This window comes from Dryobates pubescens, chromosome 16 (genome assembly GCF_014839835.1).
Source record: "Dryobates pubescens isolate bDryPub1 chromosome 16, bDryPub1.pri, whole genome shotgun sequence".
NCBI lineage: Eukaryota > Metazoa > Chordata > Aves > Piciformes > Picidae > Dryobates > Dryobates pubescens.
The window spans coordinates 11,127,947-11,149,830 of NC_071627.1; the positions used below are offsets into that span (position 1 = coordinate 11,127,947).

The 21,884-nt window shown below is 41.9% G+C and overlaps 1 protein-coding gene across 1 annotated transcript in view; it reads right to left on the bottom strand.

Moving 5' to 3' along the window:
• Positions 1 to 18,642, bottom strand: part of SLIT3 (slit guidance ligand 3) — a 508,252-nt gene extending 489,610 nt beyond the window's left edge. Inside the window, exon 1 of the mRNA XM_054168241.1 lies at positions 18,040 to 18,642. Coding sequence (XP_054024216.1) covers positions 18,040 to 18,224 — 185 coding nt within the window. The 5' untranslated portion in view covers positions 18,225 to 18,642. The remainder of the gene's footprint in view (positions 1 to 18,039) is intronic.
• Positions 18,643 to 21,884: the final 3,242 nt, after the last annotated feature.

Below are 21,884 nucleotides of genomic sequence, written 5' to 3' on the forward strand. Positions count from 1 at the left end.
CTCCCATAAAAACCAACCTATCAACAACAACAACAACCCCCACCACCCCAAAAAAAACCCAAACAACTCAACTGGAACACAATTCATGCAGCCTCCAAGAGTTCATGAAGAATAGAAGAAAAATAATTTCCCCACAAGTTTATGAGCAACTGTTATGAGGATATAGTAGACATTCCCTGTTATGATAAATTCATAATACATCCCCCAAAGCATTTATTTTAAAAGATAAATCAACTTGGCAGAAGCATTCAAAATGTGGGAGCTAAAATTCAAGTGATAACAACTAAATTCAGATTCCTGACTCTAAAGTTACTGATATTTTTTGTTTGCCCAATTCCTCCAAATAACTCAAGCAGCACACATTCTTGGGAAACAAGGCTTTCATTGTCTTGCCATTACACCACTAAAGGACTTTGCCAATCCAAACCACCTGCTAGGATGACAGCTGAGTCATCCCTTCAAAATTTTCCTGTTCAGTTTGTTTTCACAGCCCCCAAGCACCATGAAAGGTAACCATGAGCACAAACACTGAAGGGAAGAGGCATTTTCACAGGTAAGTTAACCATTCACTTGGCTACCTACTGCACTCCAGAAGTTAAAGTCATGAGGGATATCCAATTGAGTTTTATGAAAGCTACCTGCAGAGTTAGAGGCAAAAGGCTGTTCAGTACAGCCCTCTCCTCTTTACAAGAGCTTTTGTTCTTAATTGGGATCAAGGTAACTACCATAATCATTAAAAGAAAAATCCACTCCCATGTGTGAATGTAACCATAGAGTAGCTTTTGGCTAGCCTTTGTAGTTTACACATTCATCATCTGCTTTATTATTTTAACTGTTTTCCACAATTTTTACAATGGGCTTAATTTGTCTTTAATGGGTATGGACTGTCACTAGCCTCTTAACCTTAAATGACTAGAATTCCCTATAGAAAGCACTTGGCAATTCTCTTATGCCTTCAATCCAAGAACTTCAAAGTTACTATGATAAACTACTCAATTATAACACTACCCTGAAGCCCTCTGGCAGCACAATCTGCATATCTTGAGATTTAATATATTTCCATCTCAACTTTTGCAATGCAGGAAATAAAGTCCTGGGACTGGATTTTAATGGAATTTGTGTTTTTCATACTTACCAAATCACTTGGGCAAGTATGAACATCCCTTGTAAAGAATAGGACAAATCATGTTCAGCTGAAGCAGTTTAATTTCTTAAACAAAGATGGTATATTCCATCCCTCTATATCAGTTTGGGTTGGGTTTTTTTTTTATTGTTGTTGTTTTAAGTTACCATTTCTTCTTAAAACAAACAGTTGACTTTGTAAAGGAACATGAGGGGGATTTTGGGGTTTGTTTTTTTTTTAACTAACTTGTAGTAAGGCTGGTACTTGAAATGTTTTGCATTACCTACTTCAACAGAAACAAACAAAATTATTAAGCCCTCCACCTAGGAGAAAATAAGCCCATGCAACAATTACAGGTAGGGCACTGCCTCACCAAGAAGCTGCTTTGCAGAAAACTATCCTGAAGTCCCATTTGGCCACAAAACATCAGCTGCCCTGAAGACTACCCTTGATCAGACTAGCAAGAGTGTAACCAGAAGGGTTTAAGAATTTCAAAGAACTGACTAATCTCTTGTATTTGGAATTTGTGACAGTTTATCTACAATACAATACTGAGTTCCAGGCTCTCCAGTGCAACTGATACACTGAAGAGAGTGAGGGGATGTGATCAGGAAAGCGTAGCACAGGACGTACTTACATAAAAGGCTAAGGGGCGATCTTACTGCAGTCTACAACTACCTAGCAAGTGGGGGAATATAGGCTCCCTCCTCTGATCTGCAGTAAGATCAAGTCATATGCAGAAAGCACATGAGTTGAGAAAAAACAAGCCCTGCCACAGGCACCAGTTTGTGAAAGGAGTCAGAACTCTTTTGCATGGCTTTAGGAACAAGCAATACTGGGATCCAATAACTTCCACAGTGCTTCCTACCCATGTTAAACCAGAATAGCAGCAAACTTACAATCCAGCATCTAACAATTGTTGTTCGACAGCATCTCATGTATGGCACTGGATAGTTTCAGTCTTCAAAATTATTTCAATACTAATTAAACAGCCACCCAGTAGCAGGAACAAATAAATTCGGTGCTGCAGCCCGTCATACTTCTCTAACACACCTACACCATACAGCTTTTAAGCAAAGGGGAAAAAAAAGATCTTTCTGATTACAGAAAGCTTTCAGGTATGACTCAGTCTGTTTTCCTTCCATCTGAACAATGAGAAAACTGATCTTAGAGGTTAAGTGCCTTAATTTTGTGAATAAGCTCTCCCTTCTTAAGCCCATTACAGTAGTGCTCAGTTAATAACCCACATTAAGTGTCCAAATCATTTGGAACTGCTTGCAGGCAACACGCTTCTGTCCTTATTCCTGTACAATTAAGAAAAATTACCTGGCAAAAACTAGAGGTGTTAAAAAAAGACCAAGAAAAAAACCAACCAAACACCACAAAAAACCCCCCAACCAACCAACCAACCAACAAACCCTACCTTTTGCAGCTTGTGCAGTGACCAAATTGCCCATGGAGCAGACTGCTGTTGAAAGGTGTACCTGAGCAGCAAAATGGACTGAGGAACTTAGAGTCTTCCAAGGAAATAACTGTCCTAGCCTGCAGGAACTCCTGACTAGTTACTACTTTGCAGGTTTTATTATGTTCAAAGGAACTGTCATGCTGGCAGAATAACAGTACATTACGCGCTCATGTGCCCTTCACTTTTGTCCCTAAAATTCTGTAGTTACACTTCACACTTCATGCACTCCAGATGTCACTTGGTAGTGTCATCTGTGCTATTTTGAGAGAGACAGAGCCTGCAGGAAGGAAATAGGTCAAAAGGTTGTACTGGCACAATCCCATGTGCCAGTACACAAGTCCTGCTGGTTTCCTAAGCTTTATAAGAGTGAATGTTTTGCCTACAGATGCAGAAATACATCACCATTGGATGAGATAGCTCTTGTAGCCATGGGTATGCTCAGTGATGGTTGAACACAGGGTTCTCAGTAAAGACAGGCAAGGAAGAGGTGAAAGACAGGCTGTCCTTCATGTGAAGGAACAGCTCAAGTGTATGGAGCTCCTCTATGGACCAAGTGGGACTCCCACTGAGTATGCAGGTCTGGATCAGAGAAGTCAGTAAAGGTGACAGAGTGTAGGAGTTTGTTACCAATCAGCTGCTCCAGGTGAACAAAGGAATAACACTCCTCTAAGAAACACAGATCGTAGACCCTGGTTGGATCTTGAAACTCCCTTTCTTGCTGGGAAAGTTGGCACAGTGGCAGGCAATCAAGTCAGGAGATTTCCAGAAGGAGTCAGACAACTTCCTAAAATAGATGTTAAATGACCAACCATGGTTAAGGTTTCCTCTGCTGTTCACAAACAATGCAGTAGTTGGGAGTGAGATTTCCAGTAGAACCCTTGGCTTTACTAATCCTGAAACAACGCCATTCTCAATGCTGAGGGAGGTGAGGTGGGTAAGTATCACAGACCTCAAGACTTCAGAAGAGCAGAATTCAGTTTTGCAGAATTCTGGAACTCTTTAGAATTCAGAGGATTGATTGGAGACATCCTGTGGAAAGCAGCCTAGAAAAACCTTAGCACAAAATCATGAGCAGGTGTATCAGAATACCACCTTGGCTAAACGGGCATTTCATGGCTGAGCTCCAGTGCAGAAAAGAGGGTATAGCGCACAGGAGTCGAGAAACATTGCCCAAATGAGAGATGCAATGCAAAACTGAAATGTGAGAGAATGTGGATGTTTATGAAACAATCAACCTTGTAAGGATCAGGACTGTCAAGTTGTGGAACAGATTGCATAAAGGTGCTGTGGTTTTCTATAGTAAACTGAACAAATGCCTCTGTAACTTGGTCTGAATTCCATGTTGACCCTGCTTTCAGCAGAGTCTAAGCTAGGAGATTTGGAGACCCTTTCAACCTTAAAGATTCCATGATTTTATGCTCTCTGCAAAACATTTGTTTGCTGGATTTCAGTTTAGGGAGAAGAGTTGAAGGATTAGAAGAAATCTGAAGCATAGGGAAAACTACAGAAACTACAGTAGCTAAAGAAACATGATTTAATATGGAGAAGCCAGGATGTGATCATAATTAAAAGAAAGAAGTACAGTATTGCATCATAATAGCATTATTTTCACTCATACAAAAAACTCCAGGGTTAACAGCTGCATATCTAAAACTTTTTTTTTTTTTTTAAATAATTCTTGATTTTATTAAACCTTTCCAACTTAACTCCTGTAACCGTAGCCCATCTTTCCTAGCCAACATGCACCAGCTGGTTGTACAGACATTAGGTGGTTACTTCAGGCCAACACTATCCCAACAAAGACTGAGCAGATGTAGAGGTAGGAATGAGATAAGGACAAATACCGTTTGAATCATATTTTCACTCAACCAATTGGAAAATCTAATCAGGGTATGATTAGATACGTGCCAGCACTTCAGCCTTCATCACTTTTAGACTTTAAAGGTTATACACATGAATTTGCATTCACTGTCTCAAAGAGGATTATCTTCAAAATCAATGTGAAATGTAATCTCTGACAACTGAACATCAGAAAAGACTTCTGAGAAGTACAAGCCTTCTTCAGAGTTAACATCATTACTACACTTTATGGCAAACACTTATGTATTCCCCAAATTTTCGTTTTTCCGGTGTGTTTAAATGCTGATTTAATGCTAAGGACTCCGAGAACAGAATGTAATAAAGTGAGAATCAAGGACTGACAAAAAAAGAAAGACTACTTTTCATGAGCTTGTTTTCACCCTGACATATCTACACACTTCTTGTACTTGGTCAGTTTTGGGATTTTTTTTTTAGTTCCAAACAGAACCACAACAGGCTCATCTGGGAGGAAAAGAAAACAACACACACAAAAAACCCCAACCCAACACACCAAAAAAACAAACACCACAAAAAAAAAAACCACAGGGCGCATAAACTTCAGCAAAATTCACACTGCTGCATTCCACAGAGACAGTATATGATGTTTACATTTAAGGCTGTATTTCACTTAACCATGTGGTATAGGACTGAATACAACCCTTTGAAGGGACTGCAACCTGATTAGGTGATCTTCACTAATACAGAAAACCTGTTGTTTAGGACTTGCAATGTCTCACACCTGCTTCCTGACTGCTATAAAGTCTTGATGACTCGTGGAAAAGTTCTACCCACAAACAAATGATTTTAGTGATGCCTGACATGGAAAAAAGCAAGCCTTGATTTCATCTCCTTGCTCACTTTAAGACATGTACAGACTAGAAAGTCTTCCCAGGAGATCTTTTTTTGTTGTTGTTGTTCAGGGTTGGGTTTTTTTTTTTTTTAATTTAACAAGCACCTAGTTTCACCAAATCTATCCCTACCAAGTACCACCATACTGAGTTTTCATATCTACCGTAGCCACTAACAAAAAGATTAAGCCAAAAAGCTGCAGTAAAAGAAGTAAGGCAGTTTTAAAAATGAAATTCTGAAGAAAGTTGTGTATTGACATGACCAAATTACCATCCAGTTGTTACAACCACAAGCAATTTTCTTTGTTCTCAAGCAGATTTCCACCTTTCCTGTCCAGCCCTGTCCTCCTCCAGCTTTTGGTTTTCAACAGTTGACTTGCTGGAGCGAAGCTGAATTGATTTCACAATGTTTGCTAAATGAACACAAAACTCAAGTTTTTCTAAACAGGTCTTGGCACACAGATTTGATGTTTCAAGTTACTGAAACTACTCATAAAACCACTTTGCACTAAGCCTTTTAGATACTTAAGAACCATGAAAGAACAACCTTGGAAAAATATTTATTCTATAAAATGAAGTTAACATCAGCTAGGAATAATTCATTTTAAACTTCTAAAAAACTTCAGAAGCAATTAGCTACAAAACTTTCCAGACCAATAAGAAAAGAAAAAAATGAAACCAAACAAGCCAAAGAATCCTGCTAAAAATGCATAAAATCCTTTTGATTGCTCCTTATCATTTGCTGTCTTTTCATATGTTATCTATTAAAACTCACAACTCCAAAGGATCATCAGGCTGTTTCTTATACTTTCCCATTCTTATCTGAGAAGCTTATATCCAGATGTGTGTTTTCATCTCACTCTGAAGAGCCAGCCTTTGCCTTAGGGCTTTATTTCTCAGTATCTACTTCCGCTTCTGGAAAACAAGTTTTCTTTGCTCAAAGATTTTACTTCCGTAGTTTGTTTCGCCCTTCATTCTTGTCTCCAGCTTACCTCCCTACTGCACTTATTCAGGCATTTCAGAAATGCACAATTGCTTCCCTGTACTATTTCCTTACAATGGCTTCTTTTTTTAGCTCCCCAGCTATATTCTTACAACACCATCTCTAACCAGCTCTACCACTTCCAGGGGCTGAGCCAGCGAGCCTGTTCTCATCACTCTACATCTATTCCAGAAGAGCTTGTGACCCAGAAATTCGCACCTCACTAAGTGATTCTGTAACCACTGCCACCCTCACCAAGTAAAAATGCTTCATCCGGCTTTTCCCCGAATCAGCATTTCAAAACAAGGACTTAATGACTCCCCAGTCTAAACAAAACCATCACACAGATGAAAGATTTGGGGAAAATGCGTAAGTTAAGGTCCCACTAAAATCCAAACTAAACAAAACATGCTTTATGACTAACAGGAAGGCAAATGGCATTTGAACTGCTTTCAGGATGCAGCTTCTCATTGCTAAAATTTCAGAGTCCTATTTAAAGAATGCAACTCTTGTAATTAAAATCTCTCTGTATCATATCTGTATATCCTTCTCTGTATCTGTGGATTACCAGTACACATATACGGAGTGATTAATTTTAATGGTCTTGATGTCATATGACAACATTTGTTATGTGCTTTGTATACTACACATTATATTGCAAACCAGAAAGAACAGGCAATCAAACTTTGGCAAACAAGGATTCTGTGCTGTTTGCAATTTTCTCACTGTAAAGGGAACAAAAATTATTAATGTCAAGCTAAATTAGATTCTTACATAGAGCTCTGGGAAGCAACTGAGAATTTCTTTGGTCATCAGTCTTTGATAAGACAGCATGTCCCAAGGAACATGATCACAAAATACCAGGCAAATGTCTTCCATTTTAGGATGAATTTTCTGGACTCTCCATGAAAAACTTAAGTTATGAATTTGAATCTTTTCTGCTTTGGGGTGAGTTTTTTCCAAAGCAATTTTTTTTAATTAGGTCAGTATTACATAGTATACTAGAATATATCTCATGATAATGCTAAGAACAGTTTTCCCCAAAGTACTTCTCCAACTTTAAAAGCTACTAAAATATCTGCAAAAGTGCTCATTATTCACCAGTGCACACAGAGAAAATGTCAGTGAGAACAACAGAGGAGGACAGTTTGGCTGAACTGACTTATAGCATCTACTATGACTTAAGAAAGTGTGTAAGGCTCACAACTCACTGTCAGTATCTTTTGAAACTGTCAAGGTTATTTATTAGGGTCCCCTAACTACACAGGCCAGTAATACCTTGCAATCCACTAATGCATTTATTTGGTACAAGTTAGCTAACAGTCCTTAGGAAAAAGGCCAACTGAACAAACAAAGATTAATAAATAGTCCTCTAACTATTAGCATGCACAGGAATGCACCTATGCCTCCGCTTTCAGCATGTTATTTCCATAACAGCTAAATGCTTATCTTGGGAAACATTTCATGAGAATGTTCATTTACACACTCTTCCCCTCCACACCTTCCCCCAGCCAAGCAGCCAACCTTGACAGAATCCAGCGCTTGGAAAAAAAGTTTGAAGCCAAACATTAAAAACTCTATTTTATACTGGTGTAATTTGGAAGGTAAGAACATCAGCTTCACCAATGTGAAATCTGTCACCATTTCCATTAGCAGGCCAGAGGCACCCCTATGATGACTCAGGATTTCATAGAATGGAAGGGAGCTCAGAGATCATCTACTCCAACCTTCCCACCATGGGCCGGGCCACTTCACAACTACACCTGGTTGCACAAGGCCTCATCCAACCTGGCCCTGAATCCCCCCATGAAGGAGGCATCCACAACCTCCCTGGGCAATCTATTCCAGAGTCACACAGAGTTCCTCATGCTGAGGAACAACTTCTTAGGATTCATTTCTTAATGTTAAGCTTTGTACAAGTGTCACAAAGGGCTTTCAGCAAGAGGATAAAGACGAGCAGATGAAATAGTAAGGATCAGTATCGCCAGCGCTGTCCTCAGCACCTAACTTGCATTACATGTTCATGACTGATATCATGAAAACTAGAGAATTTTAAATTTTGCAAAGCCACCTTTCCTCTTTCAAAATGTGGGCAGATCCTCCCAAGCAAGAGCATCAAAATGGAAGAAAAAACCAATTCTATCACAAAAGCAGTTCATCACCATCCTCCCTCACCTTCCACAGACATGTTCAGAGGCTGTTAAAATGGGTTACTGATCTCCAAATCATTAACCTTCAGAGCACTTTATCCCTCCACTTACATGCAGTCCTGGCTGAAATAGAACCACTAATGTAGACAGCTGTAACTATGGAGGTAGACAGAGAAAACATTCTGAAAAATTACTGGCAAGTGATTAGTCTTGTTCTTTTGAGTAACTGCCTGCACATGCAGACACAGCATAATGTAGTCTATCTGGACTTCAGCAAGGCCTTTGACACCGTCCCCACAGCAAACTCCTGGCCAAGCTGTCAGCTCATGGCTTGGACAGGAGCACTCTGCACTGGGTTAGGAACTGGCTGGAGGGCCGAGCCCAGAGAGTGGTGGTGAACAGTGCCACATCCAGCTGGCAGCCAGTCACTACTGGTGTCCCCCAGGGATCAGTGCTGGGCCCCATCCTGTTCAATATCTTTATTGATGATCTAGATGAGGGTATTGAGTCCATCATCAGTAAATTTGCAGATGACACCAAGCTCAGGGCAGGTGTTGATCTGTTAGAGGGTAGGAGAGCTCTGCCAGGCTGGACAGATGGGCAGAGTCCAAGGGCATGAGATTTAACACACCTAAGTGCCGGGTTCTATACATTGGCCACAACAACCCCATGCAGTGCTACAGTCTAGGGTCAGAGTGGCTGGAGAGCAGCCAGGCAGAGAGGGACCTGGGGGTACTGATCAATGGTAAGCTGAACATGAGACAGCAGTGTGCCCAGGTAGCCAAGAAGGCCAGTAGCATCCTGGCCTGCATCAGGAACAGTGTGGCCAGCAGGAGCAGGGAGGTCATTCTGCCCCCGTACTCAGCACTGGTTAGGCCACACCTTGAGTCCTGTGTCCTGTTCTGGGGCCCTCAGTTTAGGAAAGATGTTGACTTGCTGGAGCATGTTCAGAGAAGGGCAACAAAGCTGATGAGAAGTCTAGAACACAAGCCCTGTGAGGAGAGGCTGAGGGAACTGGGGTTGCTTAGCCTGGAGAAGAAGAGGCTCAGAAGAGACCTTATTGCTCTCTACAACTACCTGAAGCAAGGTCGTAGCCAGGAGGGGGTTGGTCTCTTCTCCCAGGCATCCAGCACCAGAACAAGACGACAGTCTCAGGCTGCACCATGGGAGGTTTAGGCTGGATGTTAGGAAGAAGTTCTTCACAGAAACTGATTGGCCATTGGAATGTGCTGCCCAGAGAGGTGGTGGAGTCACCATCACTGGAGGTGTTTAAGGAGAGACTGGATGAGGCACTTGGTGCCAAGGTTTAGTTGATTAGATAGTGTTGGGTGACTTGATGATCTTGAAGGTCTTTTCCAACCTGGTTAATTCTATTCTATCCCCACACAAAATAAGAGGGTTAAAGTCTCCCCAGCTAAACACCTACATACAACATCACTGTTAAAAGCCTTGCACTTCAAACTGGAATCGCAGGTCCACATGGCGGCCAGTGAAGTATCCACAATAAGAATGCTATCTCCCCAAACCATCAGTACTGCTTGGATTCTAAATACATATAATAGGTGTTCGAGTGTCTTTATTAGCAACATGATACTGCTTCCACAGGGCTGATTCTTCACCACACAACTGAAGCAGGAAGGCAGCTGTACAGACCTATGGTAGGTTGAGAGAGGGCCTAGCTCTCCCTCCCCCACAGAGTAAAGAACCACAGCTAAACTCAGTCGGAGAAACAGACTATATATAACACAATATATACAGGTATTTACAATATATATACAGAAATATACAGCAAACAAAAATAACACAACAAAATTTCCTCCTCGGGGAGGAGGGTTTCCCTCCCTGTAACCCCCTCTCTCCCCCGCTACCTCCCTTTTTTTCCCCAAAAAGGGGTTAGAGAGAGAAAGAAAGGCAGTTAGTAAGGAAAGGAGATGTTATTAGGCTTCAAAAGCACATGCAGGAATTAGTTTGCTTATCTCAAGGTCAGCTCTGCTTAGTTTGCTGAGAAGCAGGCAGAGAAGCAGATCAGGCTGGCCCGGCAGAACAGGCTGAAACCCAAACTGAGAAAAAATTCCAACTGCCCTACAACTTAAAGTTGCATTCTGCCTGTCCACCAATGAAATTCATTTAGAATATCATGTTTTCATTTTGATACAAAAACATTCAGCCAGAGTGTTCCCAACACTGTCTCTCTCTTAAAGGCACAGCCTCAAACGGTCACAAGACCTCTCTGCAGGAAGCACAGAGGACTCTCCTAGTAGCTCCTTTGGACTCAAAAATCCAAGAATCGTTTCTGCAACAGTACTGCAAGCTTTCAGGAAAGCACAGGTAGCAGTGTGTTGGTGAGCAACACAAACTCTGAAATTCCTTTAGAATTTCAGATTGCTTGGCAAAAGGTCAAGACAAGATCGGCTTTAAAACACTGAATTTTCATCCTCATTTAAACTGAACTGACGTTCATTGAAAATGCTCCCTTCACCAGTGACAGAAAGGGAAAGACTATAGCCATCAGTTAAAATGATTTCCACCTGAGGGACAAAATTAAATTAAGGTCTCAGAAAAAGAAGCAACTTACAGATAGAAAGGTAAAAATCTAATTAAAAGCTCCAGAAATCTATCAATCACAGGATTAAAAACATATATTGCAGCCAAACAGATGGTGTAAAACCAAAATACGTGACAAATTTATTCTGACAGAGACAACTGACAGACCAGATTCAGTTGGGGGGGGGGGAAAGGCAAGCTGAAAATAACTGTCAAAGAGCTAAGAATCAGCTTAAACACTCTTCTACAGAGATGGCCCTCAACTCCTGTTCCACTCATGTAAATAGGTAGATAGATCTTTTGTATATTTAGTACTGTTAGAAAAGATCGTCAGTTGCTTACAAAGTCATTTTTCAATGAGAAAGAAGTAGTTCTTGCCACTGATGAGAGCCTTTCAAGATTTTAAATGATACATCTGACTGGACAACATTGAAAACAGGTTTGAAAACAGACATAGCACTACAGATCTCTGGAGAAATCAAAAAGTGTATACAGACAGTCACCTGAAGAAATCTATGCCACACATTACTTCTAGTCATTCTCTGTGACTCTGCAATGTTATTTTCCTTCAAAAAGCTTCTCCATTTGAAGATCTCTTCAGCTTTTCTTCCCAAACTTATCTTGCCTCCTTCCTTCCTTCCTTCATCACCTGAAGGTAGAAGCTTCTTTGTGTCAACTTGAAGAGGACAAAGACCCCCACTTTGTCTTGCAGAAGTGCAAAATAAGCCAACAGGAAAAGGGAAGCCATTTTAGGAGCTGTGGAACCGCAAGATATCGGATGTAGATGTTGATTCCTGCAGCCCCCATAATCAAGCCTCCAACAGAAAGCAGGCTCAACTTAAAACCAATACATGGCCTGCTCTCACACTGGGAAAACATACTTGCTCAGTCACAATTTCTCCCCACTCACAGAAGATCTGCCACTGCTGTAAAGGGTTTCAAGACTGAGCAACAGCAATTCTTTACCTGATCCAGTATGTATTTGTAGTTGCAGAAAGCAAACACGTGAAAGACCCAAGAGGTACTACGTTACTTATGAAGAACTTCCCATGAGGTCTTCCTGAGGTTAATGAAACATTCGAGATAATTCCGTAAGTTGCAGTATCACAAGACACAGTGAATCTTACATCAAGACTGAAGTCCAGCAGCAGACCTGCCCTCCATATAAGGCATTAGAGTTTTTCAAATTACCTTGGAAAGGAAGAATCATCCTTTAATCACAAGTCTGCTACTGTGGAGTACCTCATAAGGCTGGAAGCACTTCTGAAGACAAAAGAGGCTCCACAACTTGCAAGTTCAGTCATTCTGAACTGGAAAGGGCTAGTTACATTACTGCAGTGACAAGACCAATGGCTTCTATCCTTAGTCTTTGTTCAGGAATAATTAAATCTTCTAATCAAGGAAAAATTGATCCCACTAGACCATCACCAGACAAAAAGCTGTTTTTTTTTTTCTAAAAGACCAGCTACAACAGCCATGGGAAATAAAGCACTGTGGGCACCACAAGAACTGCATTGAGAGTTTTAGAAAAATTAAGCTTCAATTCATTTGAGCACTTTAGATCGTGACAGCGAACACATTCTGATTTAAGACTTCTGAACAGTCTCTCCAGTAAACAAGCTCAATTCTTAACATACAACAGCTGACACATACTCACTGAGTAGCCTTACTAGAGCCAAGTACTTTTCCCTTCCCATTCTTACAACTCTCCAAGCATCTTGTGAGATATCTGGGTGAAAACCATTCTCCTTCTACTCTGTGGAAGCTGAGGAATATCTAAGACTACTGAAATGCAGACAACAAATCGTATCAGATGTTAATGTCCATGCAGGATGGATTATTTTTGTTTTAACCATAACTGCAAATGCTTGAACTAAAAAAAAAAAAACAACCAACACGTTTTGGAGGCTGTTGATAACAAGTGACTTCATAGCACTCAACTCAGAAGTGACAACGCCAGGATTTTTATACGGATTGTGTGAATAAAAGCCTACTAGGATTTACTCCAGTGATACAATCCAGTAATACAGGTAAGCTGTACCAACTTTGATACATACTTCCCCAAACTCATAAACACACAAATTCTAGAGGAAAAAAAGTTAATACTCATCAGCTGCATTTGAGGACTTCCTAAAAGACAACAGCTGTTCTTTACAGAGGCAGTTTTCCTTTCACTTAATTCCACAGGAAAAAAGTGAATAGTCTCAGAGCAACTAATTAAAAAATTCTGCAGCAAGTAGTCTGGTCCCTTTGATCTCAGAAATTTGCACAAATTTGTGCAAATAAACACAGACAACATGACAAAGGCCACTATTTACCTCCGCAGCTACCAAATTACAAGGGTTACCTTTGCTCTCCTTCCTGCTTCCATCACTTCAATATGAGGTAACAAATTTAATAGTGCCAGGCTCTGATCCTATCCAAGTGCATGTCAAAGTCCAGTCAAGCACAAGTATTCAAGTAAAAGGGAAGTATCCAGATTAAATCAAGCAACTCAGTCAAGTTTTCCCAGGACCAGTACCTCTGAGAGCAAGCTCTTTGAAGCTAAAGCCATGTAGGTCTACGTATTGACACATGACCTAGGAAAAAACAAACAAACAAAAAGGTTCCGTGCAAGATTTTGGAGACTATTTCTATATAAACAAATGACTGGTGATCCCTAGTGGGAAGAAAACTCAACACACAGAATGTCAGTGTAAGAGCCAGCATAATTGTATTTGCATGTGTTTAACGTTGTGTTCTGCAGTAATATGGAAGCATTCAAGACAGAAGCTGAGATTTAATTTGGAGACAAAATCGAGGAAGTTAAAGACTTACTACAAGGCACTGCAATTTCAGCAGCTACATCCACCTAGGCCAAAAACACCATAATAATATATTTGTATAACTGAAACCCCAGACCACATGAAAACTCCAGCATAAGCAGATGATTCAGCTTCTAAATTGGCCATACTCAATTTAGTTACTCAGACAAAACAGAGAACAGATTAGTCTTGCAAGCTTTATCAGTTAGCAAAATAAAGAATCCTTCAAAGTAAAAGAAAAAACAACAATTAACACAGGAGAGCTATCAATTAAACAAGGTTCTAAGACACCAAGTATAAATTTATCAAGAATTCAGACATGGATAAATTCTCCAAAGAAACTTCCATACATATATAATGCACTGCTGCTAACAGACAGGGAGATAACTAGGCACAAATGGAAAGAAAAACACAAAGGCTCATGCTTCACTTTCAAACAGAAAGCAGATACTGACCCGGAAGACTTCTGAGCAGTTTCTCCGTATCACTTTTTTCTTTCAGAGCTGAAGAATACAACTGTCAAGAAGGTGGCTTTGATCTGCTCACTGCATTTGCACATCATCTCAAACTAAACTTGACTATCGGCATCATTAAGTGTTATAAAAAGCCACACATATAATATTGCATGTGCACAGAAAACATTTCCACTGAAGAAAATTACATAATAATCACATAAAAGAACTGAGATGCTGCTATGCAAACTCCCTTTAGAGGAATTTGATGAGGCAATCCTAAGAAACTTCTCAGAAAGGTACAAGATTTTTGTGGACCTACTTACATAGTCTTAATTTCTTAAACCTTAACTTCTGCCTCCTTTATTAGCACAAAACATCTTATCAGTTGCATAGCTTAAATGAAAGAATGACTGTGCCCACCCTCAAAAGTTAACTATTAAATTATTCCACTACACCAAAGGTCTATAAACTTCTGGTCTTGGATGGATGTTAAGTTACTTAGCAAATGTGGAATGGATCAGTAAAGACTAATGACAAGCCACAAGGTCAGCGCTATCACCCTGGTCATATACAAGGTCCTCTGTGGAGCATCAGATCTTGCAATCTGGGGGAAAAGTCTTATACCTAATTTCATGCCCCTCTGAGGAAGCGGCAAAGGGAAGCATATCACATTTCTCATGAAGAATCCGTCATCTAACATCTGATGATGTCAATTTCCTTCAGTATCAGGTGACAATCACAAGTTCATTTAACAGGACTTGTCAACAGGAGATTTTTGCCCCCCTAAACATTTACATTTTTCCCCTTTATGTTGTATTTTCAGTTTTCTGGGGTTTCACCTTAACACAAATTTAAATAATATTTAACTTGGCTCCACTAGCCCAAACAATCTGTAACATTTGTACAAACATAACTCCAAAAACTTAGCAGCAAAATATTTTAAGTGGTGCCGTTAGATCTCTTCTTAATTAAACCAAAACATTTCCAACTTGAACAGGTATGTGGAATTATTAGCTCAAGAGAATTCAGAAAGAAGTCAAGACCTTTTCATAGTAGAAGAGTCTCCAAAGTCCCTTAGTGTGTGGCCATCAAGAAACGTGTTACAATTATTTTCCCAACGTATAAACATTTCTCTGACATGACAAGTACCTTTGCCATTTTGGCTAAAACCACGTGAGGAAGACGGCTGGGGCCCCATTCCTGGAAATATTCAAAGTGAGGCTCAACAGGATTCTGGGCAGCCTGCTCTAGTTGAGGATGCCCTTGCTTACTGCAGAGGGAGTTGGACTACATGACCGTCAGACATCCCTTCCAACCCAGACCATGCTATGATTCTATGTTTTGTTTACTTGTGAAACAAGCTAGTTAAAGGCTACACATCACCCCAGTGCTGTGTCATAAATAGTTACAGGTTGCCATGGAGCAGAGAAAAATGAGATCCTCTGATATATCCAGTGGCTGACTTAGGTTTCACCTATGAGCAGAAGCTAGACTGAGAAACATAGTCTTTTTCTCCCAACTGCTTACATCAGAAAAATTCCAGTTAGTGCAGCTAGTAGAAATCTTGACTGATAGAATCTTTAGAATACAGTGTAATGAAGATGACAGCAAATGCTGTAAAACAGTGAAAGGCTCGTGATGCACTAGCAAAATGAAAAATGAAGACAGTATTATAAAACATGGGAAAATGTGTTACTATGTGATCCTCTGTATGTTGTTCCCACAAGGTTTCAGCTACTGAATGCTCCAACAAAACACTATTTTTAAAAAAATAAAATAAAAATCCCCAAACCCCACAACACAAAACTAACCAAAACATCCCTCACACTACCAATAAATATCACAGTATCACAGTATAACTAAGGTTGGAAGAGACCCCAAGGAGCATCGAGTCCAACCTGTCTCCACAGACCTCATGACTAGACCATGGCACCAAGTGCCACGTCCAATCTCCTCTTGAATATGATATGAATATGAAATGTAGCAGTATCTCTGAGTTTAAATATTCACACTGAATACTGTGAAACAGCTACTACTGTTCTTCATGCAGCCATTAATCTAAAATTTTAGTCTGTAGATAACACCAAAAGTATCAGGACTAAGAGTACAGTGATTACACACCTGCATTCTTTTTAATGTTTAACATATCAAGAAAAGAAACTTCCTCTTTTGAATTAGCTTCTTCAAGAAGGCAAGGGACCTTGACATCTTTATTAAGTACATTCTCTCCAATGAAACCCAGCAACAAAATGAATTCACTTCCCCTAAAACTCAGGCAATACCAAATTACCATTTTAGAATTCTCAAATGGCTAACTAACCTCGCATCTAGAATCACTTGAACTTGAAATTTTAAAGTTTAGTTCTAGCTTTTTCCTCCAAAACTCATGCAAACACAGCTCACCAGTGAAGCACACAGAACATGGGTGCTATTACACATGCTGACTGGCTTACCACTAAACTTCCAGATTGCTACCCATCAATTTTAGAAAGCACAGAGTTCGGTGTGCTTAAGTTAAGGTTCCTGCAATAGTGACATCTGAAAGCCACTGTTCACAGAGCTGGGGCTAAAAGGGAGCCTGCTATGGGCACAAATCATTAAAAATGGTAGAACAGCATAGTAAGAAATACGCATACAGCTATCATCTAAGAGCTATCAGCACTATAAAATACATTCAGAAACAGTCAAAGATACTAAAAAAATTCATTCTGGAACAGAACTTTGTCTTCAAGAGAACTCAATGCACATAAACTTTGTTCAGTAATTTCACCTAGCTTGCTTTCTTGGAGGAAAAATTGCCTGAGAGTTTGACGTTTTCCCAGCTTCACGACCCAGAAGGAAACAAAATAGAAGTCAGGCCATACAATCTACATTGTTTGCTTACAAGTTCAGAAACATTTTAAATTATCAGCTAATCCACCTACGGCAGAGCTAACTGCACTTTCCTGCAATCACCCATGGAGCACAGCACAGAGACATGCTGCAGCTCTGTTTAACATTCCATTCTGGACATCTTCATATCTAGCACTGGGCATTCTCTGAAATGCACCATATGCTATGCATTAACTAACATCAGAGATACCGCCCTCTGCACCAACCAGTGCCAGAACTGAATCAGAGAACTGAAGCTTCCTCCTTAAAAACTTACTAAGCAAGTTAAGAATCAAATAAATAACTCCTGAGAACTTACGACATAGAAGATTTACTATGAACACATTCATTGCATTCTCCCATGCTGAGGCTGGAAGCACCTCGCAACATTATACCACTGTCATAAACCCTGAAGGAGATTACAAATTAAATAGCCAGCTGCCCCACAGCAGTTTAAGACAGAAATTAGAGACAGCTTTAATGTGAATTCTTATCCATTTGAATTAGTTTATGGCAGCAGTCGATTTTTCCATGGTGATGAAGTCACCAAGCTGAGAAAATAAGGAGAAACTGCTACCAGGCTCTAGGTGAAAACATCCAGGTTTCTAGCTGTGTATTAAACTCTCCCACTGATGATTACTGCTAGGTGCACCCCAGGTACAGCTCTGAACTCCGTAACAATCAATTCACTACAAAACCCAAGCAGGCGTTAACTGAAAGAAACCCTGCAATTGATGAGTTTTTACAAATGCAAGAACAGCAGCAGGATAGATGTAACTTTGGGAAAGCTCCTCCTTTTCTTTCCTGAAAACCTAAATCTCTGCACGATTACTGAAACTGCCAGTGGTGGGTACTCCGCACCCACGGGCAGGTGTTGAGAAACTCATCCCAAGTGCTTCCAACAAGTAGTGAGGAACCCTTAACGGGTTTTACTTACAGTCTCTCTGCATTCCTGGGAATATCCCTCGGTACAGTTTTGAGTCCTAGTCCATGACAATCCACGTTGGAAGCAATACAAGTACATTTATGCGGGCATCCTCCAACAGGAATCCAACTCATGGAGCTCCAGAAGCTCAAGAGCACTCCAAGGCACAGAGACGCACTTCTTCCACCAGACAACATGGTTCCTTGATCGCTTCAGTGGGTATAAAAGTGTGCGCAAGTAGCCGGCCCTTAAAGATGAAATGCCTCTAAGAAGCAAAGGAAAAGAAAACAAGAGGCTCTTAGTACAGCCCAAGGGAACCCACCGTTGCCATCACCGCCGGAGCGCCAGCCAACCTTCAAAGGCGCCTGCAAAGGTTACGTTAGGTGGAAGAAGGTGGGGAATTGCCTCTTGGGCTCAGGTTTCTGTTATCTGCGAATGGTACCAGAAGGCAGAGAGTTTAACAGAGCTTCAGCCAGATGCGTCCTCAGATGAAAGAAAAACGGGGAGCGGAGGTAAACACACACAAAACATCCATCAGAAGCGGCGGCAATCTCCAAAGCAGCCTCCTCCGCTCCGCATCGCCCCACCTGGGCCGGGCAGGTGACCGCGGAGGAGGTGACTGCGTGTGTGCCTGCCTGCGGGCACCCCACAGGGAAAGAGGAGAAGGAGGTGCCTGCCGCTAGGCACCCCGCGGAGCAGCAAGAGGTGCCTGCCAGTGGGCACCCCGCGGTGGAGAAGAAGGAGGTGCCTAACTGCCGGGGGGCACACCGCGGAGCAGCAGGAGGTGCCTGCCTGCCGATTCAAAGCCGCCCCGCCGCCGGCTCCTCAGGCGCTGCCTCCCGCCGCTCAGCTGCTGCTGCTGCTGCTACTGCCGCTGCGAGCCCGCACCCCCGCGCGAGCGGCCGGCGGAGCCGGGACCGGGAAGCAGCGAGGGGAGGCGAAGGCAGGCGAGCAGCGGGGCAGAGCGGTGGCTCTCCCGGGCGCTGCTGTGCTAGCCGCCGGCCGGCCGCTCTCCATGCACTGTGCATGGCAGCGGGGCGAACGCCCGCCGCGCCGTGCGACCCCTCCCCCCTCCCAAAATAGCTCCTGCCGCCCCCATTGGCTGCGGCCGCCCTGACGTCACCAAACTGCCCAACTTTTGGAGCTGAGGGAGGGCGAAAGTTTGGGGGTTGTACTGGCCTCGCCGCAGGGAGTTGCGGCTCCCACAGCTGGGGTACGCCAGCCCCCCCGGCTCCGCTTCAGGTTTCGGGAGGGGGCAATGTGCAGGCTGTGCGGACCCCACGGGCCGGCGCTGCGTGAGCGGCCTCGGTCTGGCAGTCCCGACGCCTCCTGCCGCGTCCGCACACCCCGAGTACCCCCTGGCGGCGGGACAGCCCTGCTCACTGTCCCCAGCAGAGACCCCAGCCAGTCCCATAAGCGCTCCCCACCGAGACGGTGACCCCAAATTCCGCACCTCATTGGTGCTGTCCCGTGCTTCCAGCTGTGACAACCTGTTTGTTTCAAAGTGCCTTGCACACTTAGAAATATATCAACAGGCACTTCTATGCGCAATGTACTCGGGAACAGTTAGAATGTTCTTCATCTACAACACAAACTAACTGCTGTCCCTGACTGGAGTCAGCCTATGTTCCTGGAGGTAGGGAAGTCTTTTCATTTCCCCGCTTCAGTCAGGATTATGGTCAGTATCATCGTGAAACCCTCACAACTCTATCAAATTGTTGACAGGACTGAGTTCCAGGTTCCTCAGGTTCTCAGGTTGTGTTCCACAAGTGTTCTCTCTTTTTCTTTCTCTTTTTCTTTTCTTTTTTTTTTTTTTTTTTTCCCTTTCCCCCTACAGACGAGTATTTTAAGTGAAGGGTTTGTAAGAGGCGGGGGTGGGGAGGGAGGTGGGGAAGAAGTGTAAGATGTTCACCATGACACATGTATATGCAGTTCCAGGGTGCAGAAGACACCTCAAATAATTTCTGGCAACATTTGCTTCATGTTTTGGCCACTGACATTTGCAATTACACAAAGTGCTCTTGCCCACTTTGATAGCTGCTTTTGCCTTAACCAGTGAAACATCCTCTTTTAGAGCCTAAGCTGCCTAAGCAGCTGCTTGTCTAGCGCTCTGCATCACAAGCCAAGACTTGACACTCCAGAGCATTTCCCTGCAAAGAAAAGTCTGCCAAAGCGCACATGCAAGACCACATTAACCTTCACCTCTCCTGGCCTTTCTCTGAAAAAGCAGTACAGCGAGTTTCTCATTTTATAGTGAATTATTTAGGTGAGAAATTTCATTTTTATATAGAAACCATTTTGATCAAGCCTTAAGATTGAACCACTTCCATGACTGGAGTCAAAGCTCCATTGAATGGTCTTTTATATAGTAGTATCCATGTGAGAAGGCTCAGTGACAAATGACACAAGGTTTGAAAACACACAGAGAGACTCAGCTGTCACCCCTTCAAGTGGCTGTTTTATGCTGCTTCAAAAAAGATTAGAAAATACTGTTTTCCCACTTCTTCCAAATCTACAGAAGCGAATAGTTTGAGATGGTAGATCCCACCTAGTTGTAGGATTTCAGCCACGTCCCTCTCCTTTACCCTCTTGATGGGGCAATGGCACAGGCAGCTCCAGGCATGTCACTTCCACTCATCGATATCTATTCTGAGGTAAGCATCCCCAATCCAGTGTAAATCTACAAGAGATCAGCTCTTGAACAAGGAACAGCTGGTTCAGGGCAGACAAGACAGAAATTAAACTGCTTAGGAAGACAAAGTACTTTGAAAGGTCTGAAGTCTCCACCACACAGACTGAAGGTACACATCCACGGCTTATTCAGGCAGTGAAAATACTTTTATTGGAATCTATCTTTCCTTGGCATCCAGGCAGCCTCATTCCAAAACCAGACTTTTCTCCTGTTCTCATTTACTAGCAAGCATCTTCCCAGCTTCCCCACTGATGGCCATGTGGAGAGGAACAAATGCCCTCACCTCAGCTATTTAATACTAAGTAAATATGACTAGAGGCAATGCACACATCATAGCCTGATGATGTTTTTATTTATGTTACTACTGTTTAGCTGTGATGAACTTCACATCCCAAGAAATGCTGAAAAATCCTCCCCAAACCTCTTCAGTGCTGTCATCTGTGGCAGTCATGCTCTATGGCTAATCCCTCACAACAGAATTCCCTGAAAAAGACACATGAACCACACAAGATGGCAGGAAGACAGACAAGACAAAAGTCAAACCTATCCTTGAAAGACATTTAGTTATTATAAAAACTAAGAGGATGTTACTCCACTTGTCAGTTAAAATAGTTCCTTCTAGAGACAGTCAGATATTCATCCAGACATGCCACAGTGAGGCAAAGTGTTGACTCCACTGTTTTTCCTACACACATCTCCTATGGCTTCTGGCTCCTAGCAATTTCTAGAGGCTGGCAAATGAGTCACTGCTCATCTCTTAGTGTGGAGTTGGCACAGGCCAGTACAGCAGGTGTCACATCCAACAGCACAAAACAATGCATTACGGGATAATCTCATTTAAGCAAGTCAACTGTTACGAGCTAAAGCTGGACAATTTTTACCTGTGCTATTTCCTGAAGTATCAGAAACTAACAACATTTCCATATATGTAAAACTCCTCGCAGACCAGATTGTTATCAAAGGTGTGCTGCCTGCTCAGCAGGGATTCAAATCTTGCCTGCTGCTTCTACAATAATATGGTCATTTCTCCTTGACGATTAGAAGTTCACTGTGTTTAGAACATCTTGGCATCAAATTTGGAAACTAACATTGTCATACCTACATGTTTTTATCTATTTGCTTTCAAGTAAAAAAAAAAAAAAAGTAGGTTGTTTCACTTTTTTTC